Source organism: Anticarsia gemmatalis, chromosome 9, assembly GCF_050436995.1.
Source record: "Anticarsia gemmatalis isolate Benzon Research Colony breed Stoneville strain chromosome 9, ilAntGemm2 primary, whole genome shotgun sequence".
Taxonomy (NCBI): domain Eukaryota; kingdom Metazoa; phylum Arthropoda; class Insecta; order Lepidoptera; family Erebidae; genus Anticarsia; species Anticarsia gemmatalis.
The window spans coordinates 10,724,491-10,737,052 of NC_134753.1; the positions used below are offsets into that span (position 1 = coordinate 10,724,491).

The following is a 12,562-nucleotide window of genomic DNA, read 5'->3' on the forward strand; positions in this document are numbered from 1 at the left end:
GGTTAATAAACTAAATAGTTTATTTTGTGTTTTTGTACGTGACCTACTGAATAAGTTTTGTGGTTCATTAAACTGCGAGGTTATTCTCAAGCTACACGGACAAAAAAGTTTCGTCACCAACTTTTGTTAACTAAAACAAGTTGAAGGAATTTGGGTTTGCTAAAACCCGTTTCCTTTTTAATCATTGTTTTTATTGAACTACGTCTAAATACATATTTTTTGCTTTTTCTTTTACTAAGGTGAACTATGCTTCTGTTTGATAAAATCCTATTCACAAACCGAAATTTGTTAATTTTCATAGACTGGCGGCTACTTCAGAGAGTTCTAATAAATGGATAGCTAGAAATTGAACCTGTAACTTAATAAGGCAGTGTGAAAATGTTTAACAAATGTCAAATTTAATCCTTAAAATATAAATTTTTTAGGGGATCTGGCATTGTTCTTCCCAAAAATTGAAATGAGTTGTAAAATACTATTTGTTACATTGGTGAAAATCGAATAAAAATCCATTTAGTTTTTGAGCCTATCGCAAACAGATGTGCAGAACAGACAGACGATCCTATGAAACATAAAGACTAACTAGTTACCCTAAAATTTCTTCTACATTGTTTTATATTTAATATAATAAAAGCTTTTAAAATACCGACATGTTTGTAATACATAGTGAATAAAGTAAACAAACAACGGCAGCCCTAAGTCACCGTGTAATGGTCGGTGCACAATATTGGCACGGAGTCGCCTCCGCGGGTCCTTCACCCACGCTTTAAAGGAAGTCAGCTTTGTCATTATTTTGTTGTTGTCTCATCACTCGTGGGTCTTGTTTCTTTATATACATACTAAATAAATTGTTGACAGCGATTTCTTTGTTGTTAACTTTATAACTCAGGTACTTATTATTATTTTTTTATTAAGACAACTCCCGCCCTAAGAATTGCTCTTGTGTCGCGGGGATTTTGAAAAACATACAAACACCGAACACAACAAGACCCGAAACAATTTTATTGGTGGACCGCACAAATAGTAGTTCCGTTTGGGAATCGCACCTTACTCTGGTTAGTTATTATTAGTTTAAGAATAATCAACCAACAACTAACCATAAAAAATATGGCCGCATATTGTATCGCAATGCTTATTCATGCGTTTGGTTAGAAACAGGCTAGTTTTTTGACTTGTTGTGGCCAAGCCAGCCTTGTTTTATAATCTCTCAATTATTTTTATAATAAACAACTAATTCGCTGCCTACATCTAGCTACGACACAAATTTTTCAATAACTTGTTTGTGTTTATAGTGTTAATTAAACTAGGTATATAAATAAACTGACTTTTGATTATCAAATACCTACGTAAGTTTTATCGGAGTCATTAAGATTTTATTTTAGTTATATTAAAATCTTGCAATAAGTATACAGTACAATTGCAGTTTCAGTTATAGTTGCAGCTACAGGCTGAACAGTTTTTCTGTGTTCGTTTTTAAGATTATAATGTGTTATTTAAAAAATATGTTGTTAAAAAATAAAGAAGTGATAATTTTTTTCTTATTTTTAAGGTAATTATGCAATCTTAAATAAAAACATCGCTATCTTTGTTATGTTACTATACCGCAGATAATCACGTTAAATAATATATTTTATTTTTATTGTTAAGATTATTATGTAATCTTAAAGGAAAAAAATGGTGTTATTGTTACTATACCAGATAATCAGGTTAAATCATATGCAAACAGGTTAAATCATATGCAAATCGGAAACAATACGTCAAAACGAAAAAGCACTTCGAAAAGAACAAAATAATGCTTAACTAAGAAATGAATTAATACGAAATTCTCATTAAAACAATGTCGGCAGTATTATCTTCGATTTAGTCGATGAAATATTAATATTTTAGGCCTAATTTTGCGTTTTTCAACAGACGATTTTATTTAACGCCATCTTGGATAAAGATAAAGGGGTTGGAGCCGGGGGGCAAGGGGGGCGACCTCACAAACTTGAACTTAAGCTTCTACTGGCCAACAGTAGCTCGATTCTCTACTTCTATCGACTACCGACAACCGGCCTGTCATCGAGAAATTTTGTATGAAAATCTGATCAGCGCCTCTGACGGGCGTCGTAGGAATTATTTTGGCAGTACATTCTAAATGTCAAACTTTCGATATTGGACAGTACTGACTGTACAGAATCGCGCTACTGAAGAAAGAATTTAACCCATTAATGTCCTACTGCTGGGCAAGGGTCTCTTCCCAGAATGAAGAGGGGTTGGCCTTGAGCAAGAGTTGGAACAAGTGATAATTATTTCTAAGACACACATAACTTCGATAAGTCATGTGCTTCGAGTACGAACCTTCGACCACAAGCGTAGGAGGCGCAACTTAAACCACTTCGTTACAACTATTACCTCTATATAACACAATCCTGAATGTAACTTTTCAATGGACTAATTACCTACACAATTCTTATCTTCTAACATCTACATCATAATTACAATCTGTGCGGAATTAATGACTGTATAAGCGAAATCCACATGTTCAGATAACGGTGATTGGTTAAAGGAAGCCCTTTAAGCACCGAGTACACGTGTAGCAAATAAAATAGAGTTATATTGCATCGATATATATGTAAATACTGATTGTCTGGCGAACTGACATATTATTATATGTAAGTACAACGTACCGAGAAATATTAAGATTAGCATATAAGCTTGTTTCGATTGTATTTTTTGTGATACTAGTGTATGTTTAGCATGACGTCACGAGGTCGATTCCCGGGTCGGACATAATATTGCAACTAGATTTCCAATTTCTAGCATTGAGGTTGTTAATAATAAGCTGACCCTCAATTACTAGCTGTATCCGTTGTGATGTGATGCACATTACAAACCATGAAGCGTATTACTAATACCTCTGCCTATACCTTTGTGTTTAAAAGGTGTGACGTTATAAATGTATTGCATGTTAGGTTTATCATATCAAATATCACTATGACTGCAATGCATTTCAGCTGCGCTTGCAAACATTGCTGCATTCTGATTGTCGTACTCGATACAATTACGAAAAACACTATCACATTTCATTTAGCTATGAATAAACAAATAACTAACCAAGTAAGCATTTTTGGACTTTCGTTCTCTTAGGATGGTTCGTTATTAAAGGGCAGGTTTAAAACTTCATCGAGCGTGTTATCAGATTTGACACCTCTCCAAGAATATGTTTAACTAGCTGACCCGCGCAACTTCGCTTGCGTCACGTAAGAGAGAATGGGTCAAAATTTTTCCCGTTTTTGTAACATTTTTTACTGGTACTCTGCTCCTTTTGGTCGTAGCGTGATGATATATAGCCTATAACCTTCCTCGATAAATGGTCTATCTAACAGTGAAAGAATTTTTCAAATCGGATGAGTAGTTCCTGAGATTAGCGCGTTCAAACAAACAAACAAACAAACAATCAAACAAACAAACTCTTCAGCTTTATTATATTATATTAGTATAGATGTACAGGTTTTCTCGTTATATTTTCCTGCATCGTTCATTCACCTGTGAATCTTATAAGCTTACGTTTTTAATTAAAGGTTTTGTTGTACCCACGATCTTTTTGAAACCGTCACTCTCACATGATAAATGGGACAAGCATGATGTCAAAATTTAAGACCCCTTTTAAACCCAAAAAAATTACATACATGGTTCCATCAATAAAATTTGTTTTTTTTAATGATTATGTTATTATACACAAGTACCTACATCATTCATCATCATGATTGGCCTTTATCCATCAATTGCAGATGATTTAGGCGGCTTCAGACATATTTGTAACGAAGTATACGTACACCATTATACCTACTGTGTAAAAACATTCAGGTTTCAATCTGGGTTACAGTTTTCACTTCCAAATATATTTCGCGTATGATCAAAAATTAGTACCTATCACATGACTTCTGAAAATTCACACTTTTTCCATTTAACTTTAATGATTAACGCTAACCAACTTGCACAATTTATGCGTGCATCTCATATTGACTATAATGCTCAAAATAATATTTTCTGTGTTAGATAACCTATTTGACGGATATTTATCCGTTAGTTGTGAAACTGGTTATCTCTGTCTTATTTTCTTGTCAAAACTTAAGTTTCAGCCAGGCACCTTTTAGTACATGCTTATCATCAATTTACTAGACACTCTAATTAAAATCGAAATGTACAAAATTGATAAAATGCAGACACGTTGCGGAATTGCTTTGCAAAATTCATGCTTCGCTTATATTTTATGTCTCAATAAACACGTGTTCTGTTTAAAACCAGTTGCCATCAACATATACAGAATCGAGTTTTATCATTATTTCGTAATTTGTTTATTAAGGGCCCGGGTGAACTTGGACCGAATCGGAAAACTCCAAAAATATTGAACGATAAAGGAATTATTGTTTCTTTATAGTGATTATTGCTATTGTTCGTTGACCAATGGCTGAAATTCAACCGTGATTGTTAAAAATATTTTTTTGTCTTTTTGCACTCCTTTTCAGGAATTGCATTAAAAATGCTCAACCTCACACTTTTCTTCTTCACTAATACAGATATTTTCTTCATGTATTAATATAAAGTCTAAATAAATATGACTAAAACTATCTGTCCACCCTGTTATACAATGGCATATAAACATTGACAATAATATCGTAATCTGATACGATATACCTTCCATATAGTGGCAAATTGTTTCCTTCTATGGTTTTACTTTTCTACATACGATTTGCAAAATTATGGTTCTCCGTTTATAAAATTAGTATAGATTACGCAGTAATTAATACAAAAATGGTATTGGCAAGTAAAAGGTGTGATATAAATAGTACAGTCACAGAATGACTAACGCCACGTGTTAGTAGATAGTTGTGAAAGTATGATCGCAAACAAAACTGAACCCAATTTCTAAGTAAACATCAAACTTTGTATCAAATACGATAATGGATTCGAAGAAACCTGTTCAAGTTTATGTGAGGCCACTTGATCCACTGTACACGTGGATCGAGTATCAAAAACCAGTAATCCTAATATTGTATCGTCGTAACGTCGTAGGCGTATCATTCCCCAGGACGTTGGGTAATTCTAGAACATTTCCTCGTCCAGACATTACGAAAGACGCCCACGCACGACTTTCTATAAATAATCTCATATTAAATATGATTCGTCCTTCCTTCCCTACGGAGTAGCCGGTGCGGGATACGCGGCCGGATGCAAAGGAATCACTTCAATTGGATAAGCAGTTCTTATGTGTGCATCTTACAAACAAACAAACAAAGATCCCCCTTTTATTGCAACATCAAGATGATTTAAAAGACGATTACTGTTACCACATCGATGATCTTATGCGACGCAACGTTGAACGGCCATTGTTCGTACTCGCGGTTTAATTCGTTTGCTTTGTGATAACCTAAAGATCTATAAACCTTAATAACCGTGTATTTATAGTTCAATAATCACTTAAGTTCACATGTTGCAAGAAGACCATACCTCACGGCTTAAAAACAAACATGTTTATGTTATGAGATTTGAATGAGATCATCTTAAGATTTCATAATCCATTGAATGTTATTAGGGAACTAAGAGGTGTTAAATAACGCAATCAGTATGACATTCACCTTGACTCTTATAAACTTGCAGCATGATTACTTTCTATTTTGTTTTCGTTTCCTTATCCAAAGCAGACAGACGCAAACATTGCGGAATCAAAAACCGAAATCTAGCTTTCAAATTTTGAATTCCAACCGGAATGCATTTAGCAAATGTCAAAAGCATTTACGTCTGGAGCGAAATATCAGATTGTGATTAAAAAAAGTGTAATTAGTAGTTCGAATTCCGATTAAATTAAACGAATTTTAATGAAGTATTAATAGGGTCTACGTGACCAAATTTGTATAAGCAGCTACTGTTATTTATAATGTATAGAATATGTGTTCATTAATGCATTTAAGTACTTAGTTGTACGGCGATAACAAAATCAATAAACGCGGGCAATTATACATACACTATTAAACCACACGTTGTTATTACGATATCGATGTATAGGTGAAATAAACAGCTATGATAGAGTTTAGTTCAAAACATATCTTCGAAACAAACTTTATCTTCAACTGAAAATAATTGATCTGATTTAGTTATGACCTTAGTTGTAATAACACGATTTTCTAATTAAATCTAGACGTTGAATGTTTGTTCCACTTACTTTTTGATCTCAATCCTTCGGATACCGTCAATGTTATCTTGTTGAACTCGATGTCCACGGGTCTAGGCGGCGGCATGTTCACTTGTAGTGTCCTACACTCATGGTGCTCCTTCCCGCTCACCTTCTGACCTAAGCCCTGCAGCATTGCCATTGCCTTCGCCATTTTTACTTCAAATAAATCACTTTTTGATATCAAAAATGTCTACAACACCATCAGTGAAAGTTTAAAAAAAAGAAATTGCACTTAAAATTCACTTTTATTTCGCTGATGCAGTTCGAATTTTTAATTTATTATAGAATCTCGTGATTTTATTTTAATTATTAATATTTAAAAATCGAAGTTTTATGTTCGTGTTCCATAGACTATTACGATATAGTCTCGCGTCCGGCGCAATGTGCGAAAGAGCGCGAGGTCGTCAACAGACTGCCAGTGCGCGGGTGTTTCATACAAGTTTCATTCGAACAAGCGCCTGTCTTCAATACTAGTTGATGATTCCCCAGATTTAATTACGGTAATAATATTTAATAACTAATTAATGGGTGACACTTAACATGTAGGCTTGTTATTGAATATTTATGTTTAATTGTGACCTTTGGAAAAAATTAAACAAAAAGCATAATATTTCGTATCGATACATCGTACCTTATCTGCTATCGATTTTTTACTAATTACTCTTATACATTTTTAATTAACGTAATTACGAATATGTTAAATTTTAATTCAAGTATGGACTTTTGACACAGGAAGAGAATGCGTTTTAAATTTTTACGCGTGACGTCAAAACGCCAAAATTTAATTGGATTCAATAACAACGTGTTTAAACTTTTTACTGTATTACCTGTATTACACAGAGACTGCTACAAGCTCTTTGGACGAAAGTATAGACTAAAGGTCCACAGTGTTATCAGATCCTTATAAAAAAATAAACACTTTGTTCTTCTTCGTTAATATGAAGATTTGAATGGTCAGTATAGTGGGTAGGCTATTGAACCGTCGAAATATACCGTACAATTTCGTCGGCCATTACATACGCACTAGGTCAAAGTTAATAGGCGCATGATACACCCCGAGGAGATGTTATACGCCGGAGAGTATAGACAATAGAACAGCGATAATTTTTTTTTATAAAACCATAACACAGCGGCGAATATTTTCAAAATTAGTCCGAAATTTAGTAGCGTGTCCGGTAGGTATAGGACAATAGAATCGCCCTCTATTACATGCATTTTATACAACTTTGCCTATACTTTCGGGTATAACGAGCGAGCTATTATGTATTGTAACATAGCAGGCTTTAAGAATACGATATCGACTAGCCATAATGGATATTAATCGAATGATATTTTTACAATCGAATAGTTATTATCTTACTATCGACCAAATGTCAAATGCTCGATACAAACTCGACATCATTTAGATGCATAATTTCGAGCTGCACTTGACCGATATTTGTTATCAGTTGCGACACAACTGTTTGCAGTTATGATAATAGATAAATTGTTAAGTACTTATGTCAACTGTTTTACAAAACGTGATTTCTAACTCGAGAGTAATGTCAGTATTACGAGTACATGAAACTCTCAGGAGGTTTAGGTTTAACTCAGTTATTTTTAAATCAAGATTTTTTTAAATAATTGTACCTAAAAAATAAGTAAGAACTTATTGTATTCTTTTGTTCTAGTAGCGTATAGAAAAGGCGACATAACTATGATTAGGCGATACTATGATTAGGTACTAAAAAGTTTTTAGAAATGATTACTAGCATTATGGGTACACAGGTATACAGTATCTACCAGCAATTCCCTAAACCCCTTAAGTTAAGCTCGCGAACCTGTATTTTAACAATTATAGTGTAAAAGGTGGTATTCGAACTCAAGACTTTTGCATTATTCCACCTCTTAGCCAAAGGACTACATAAAATCATTTTCAAACTAACTTAAACTTCTATCACTTAATTCCCATTGTCTATATTGACGTAGAATAGGTAATGTGAGAATCAGACAATGAAACACGAACCCTTATGAAGGCCAAGCTGCTTGTTCGCGATAAAATCAATATGCCGATGCACATTTTATGGTTTCATCGAATATGAACACTTACTCATACTAGGAAGCTATGATTTATTGTGAAATGTCTTTGTGATCCAAGTGTATACAGATGATCGCGACGTCGCTGCTTCGTGGGACAGGCTAAATGCTTCCTGATTCATTGATTTTTTTATTTAATATTCTTAAAAATGTAATATTCTCGCGGATGTTGGTAATAAAGCTGCCAAATTAAAGTGGGATTGGGCGGGCCATGTTGTTCGGATGCATCCAGATAGGTGGGCAAGTATCGTCACACAATGGATGCCTGAAGGTCGACGACGACGTCGAGGCAGGCCGAGGAAACGTTGTTGTGACGATTTGGACACCTATCTGGAAGGGTGGCAGGAAATGGCTGAGGATAGAGACCGGTAGAGAAGTTTGAGGGATAGGTACCTTTGCCCGACAATGGGACAGTATAGGTTAAAAAAACTTAATAAAAGTACAAACTCTCTCCAGTAATTTGTGATATTAAGTAGCTAGCTATTGAGTTTCGTGCTAGATATAATTACTATATAGATACAGCAAAAGTTTTGCCTCGACTGTATACAAAAAATGACCATTACTAATATAACTGCGTTCACATTTGTGTCCTGTGCCCTCCCAAAATATGAATGGGTCTGGATCTTATTAAGTCTTTCACGGGCATACAAATATTCGTCGTGATGTTTTTTCTAAAGTTAATGCAAGTTATAGTTATTACTAACAGACACATAACTTGGAAAGCCATTTAGGTTTGAAGGTAGCTGTTACAGACTATACTAGTTTGTACAGTGAAGATTCTTTCGTAGAAATTGGAAAGTAATTGTATTATTTATTTAGTATTTCTATAGATTTTTCCTGTTTTATATTATAGTAGTCTTTAGAAAATATATTTTTTAATTCGATTTAATATATAGTACAAGTGTAGGTAGATACTTCCATAATTATAGTGGCAGCCATTTTCCCGATGTAGTAAACGTGCAGATGTTAAAGTGACTATAATTATTTTGCGTCCAGTAAAATGGATTGCATGCATTTATTCATTTGAAGTTCCATGTTTTAATTACTATAGCTACGTAATTATACTGTAATATTTAATTGTGTCTATAAATAATAAATAATTATATAGATTTTTATTATATCTTAAGGTTGCGTTTCCACTAATGGGGGGAAGTAGCTACTGAGCTAGGCGGTGTGCAGGAAAACCCACCAAAAGCATTTAATTTAGGGCAAAGCGGCGTTTAGAACGACTTATCCTTAATGCTTAATTTTTCCCAGCGCGCTAACAAGCTGATGCTGCAGAAAATCCGAGAAGAAAATCGAAATATTGTATTTATGACTCTCCTGTTCAATAAAATTGTGTAGCGAGCGTTGGAAGTTTATAAATACCTGAGGAATTAGTTCTTGTGGAATACAATTGGGGGCGCTGAACAGTTTTTCATATAGGTTTACTTACTTGAAGTATTCTCGCTTATCAGTAGTCGATAGTGATAGGATATCTTTTTAATACAAGAATTAATTATGAATATATCAGTATTGCAAGATATGCAATTTTAATACGTAACTAAACACTTAGAGCAAAACACGACACGTAAGATTATCTCGAGCCGCCCAGAGTCACAGGTTACTGATGTCACTTGGGCTAATTATTATCGCGTTTGTGTCCGTTATTAAACATAATAATGCTACATTAATGACTTTGAGACGCAACAGAAATATTTGTTTGACTTTCTAATGTTAAGTCAATGACTTTATGACTTCTGTCATTGTGTACCATTGATAAATTGAGTCAAGTCTTTTCGGAGTAAATAGGTTTTTTTAACGTTCACACGTTACCCACCTTTGCAGGAATTTGCCAGTGTAGGAATAATCCGCTTGGCTCTACATTCATCTAATACAAACTTTCATGTTCTTTTCACTTGTTTAAGGGTATCTTTTTGAAAAACTACCCAATGTAAGTATCGGTTCACGGACACCCTAACAGACAGTATTATCGTTGTTTTTCGCTGTATAAAGCACCGGGGATAGCTGTCAATTCAATTAGTTCGTTCAGTGGTGCTTTATTATTATATAATATGACCCCGAAAGTCGAGCCAGAGACGTCTGTAGATTAAATTTTGGTCGTGTTAAAGATTTATTGTAATTTTCCTTCTGAAAATTCTTAGTAGCCGCTTACTTAAAGTTAAGACCTATAAATAGACTGATGTAGAAATAGACTGAGTCTTTCCCAGTGGGGCTGAAAGATAAACTTAGCTACGTGTGGGTGTTGATAAAATGCGCTTACCCCTTTGGGAAAATATTCCATACTAATCTATACTAATATTATTAAGCTGAAGAGTTTGTTTGTTTGTTTGTTTGAAAGCGCTAATCTCAGGAACTTCTGATCCGATTTGAAATTGGCTATATATATATAAGCACGCTACGGCCAATAGGAGCAGAGTAGCAGTAAAAATGATACAAAAACGGGGAAAATTTTGACCCATTCCCTCTTAAGTGACGCAAGCAAAGTTGCGCGAGTCAGCTAGTTTTATATATGCAAAAGTAACTAGTTTTACTTTATGACGCTTTTACGGTTATACTATAGAAACTTTCCAGTCGCAGAAAAAAATGTTTGTGTTATTTGTTAGTGATAAAAATAAATTTAAATCAATCAATGCCACTTCGCTGTGAGTTCGGACTTCGGAAGATTAAAACGAGAATTTTCTTCAATGGTCAAATGTCAGATTGTTCAGTAAACATTCATAAATAATTTGTTAATGTTATCAATAACATTGATTAAGACAAGGAACCCTATTATTGGAATTCGGCATTCTAGAACGGAACGTTTTGTTGAACGTAAATAAATACACGATGTAAACAGGAAGGCTTTGAATTAAATTGTTATCTTATGTTTGTTTGTGTGCTAGTGTTCTAGAAAATTTTCCTTGTTAGCGCCCTATTGTCTGTGGGTTCAAATGATAAGTATTACTTAATGACTAGGTTTGCTTCTCGAGTGATTTGCAAGGGCAAGTGCGAGGCGGTGTGCCGGCGATCTGCTGCATTTACACAATTTACCGCGTTTAGTCATGCCACCATAATGATTATTTTACAGGCGCTCATAGCCAGTGGCGCTAAGCAGTCTTCAGCGCGGTTATTCCGTAGGTATATGGGTGAGTGCATAGTAGTATTATGGTCTGAGCGTCTCCGTGCTTCGAAGGGTGCGTTAAAAGTCTGTTCCGGTTATTCTCAATTACTTTTATCCTTTCCGTACTACACCGTTTATCTTTCTTTACCGTCGTCAATTATGATAATGATAAGAATATTTCCGGTGTGATAACAAATATTCGAGGCATTCATACAATAAATCATTTTATTCATTGTTATGGCTTTTATGAGTCACAAGCTGACTCGCGCAACTTCGCTTGCGTCAGATAAGAGAGAATGGGTCAAAATGTTCCCCGTTTTTGTAACGTTTTTAACTGGTACTCTGCTCCTATTGGTCGTAGCGTGATGATATATAGCCTTTCTCGATAATTGGGCTATCTGACACTGAAATAATTTTTCAAATCGGACCAGTAGTTCCTCAGATCGTTCAAACAAACAAACCAACTCTTCAGCTTTATTATATTAGTATAGATTAAAAATCGCATACCTACTGTATTATTTATATTTTTTCACGCTGATTTGCTTTTAAATTTTGCACTTCAGAAGTTTATAACGGCAAAAGTTATTGTACTTATTCGTATAGGTACAGATACTATAATTTATTTTTGGTAAACAGTATGTAAATCAGGCTTATGTATAGTAAGTATGTGTTACCGTTATGCTATTACGTATGTATGTATCGCGTCGTACGTGCAGCCCGATATATATTTTTGCTATAGTTCGTCAATTTTGTAGAGCGCCCTAAAAGCAAAGCTTGTGCGGGGCTGAAGTTTACACAATCACCCTCTTATTTATAAAAACTCTACAAACCTATTTTAGTTAAAGAACTACTATAATATGTCTTCTCTTTTTCATTTCGCTTAGGAGTGAAAGAAACAAAACTCTTTATAAGCCTTTCGTAACTTCATATATTTTTATGAATAAGAGGGTCGGAGTTTAGAACATCAGTATCCTACAGGCTTATGCAGCTGACGGTGGCCTGTACGATACAGCTACTTTATTTTCGAAAAAAATAAAATAAAAAGAATTATGAAATTGAAAATCTTATTCGCTTGCCTCTAGCGGGCGCCCTAAAAACTATTTTTGCAAAACATTTTAAATAACATACTCTCGATAGTCGATAGTCCCGACTGAAGATAATATCGTTAG

The 12,562-nt window shown here is 34.4% G+C and overlaps 1 protein-coding gene across 1 annotated transcript in view; it reads right to left on the reverse strand.

Annotated features, from left to right (window-relative positions):
- The window catches only part of LOC142975339 (ATP-binding cassette sub-family G member 4-like), a 50,130-nt gene extending 43,490 nt beyond the window's left edge, over positions 1-6,640 (reverse strand). Inside the window, exon 1 of the mRNA XM_076118124.1 lies at positions 6,203-6,640. Coding sequence (XP_075974239.1) covers positions 6,203-6,365 — 163 coding nt within the window. The 5' untranslated portion in view covers positions 6,366-6,640. The remainder of the gene's footprint in view (positions 1-6,202) is intronic.
- Between the last annotated feature and the right edge of the window lie 5,922 nt (positions 6,641-12,562).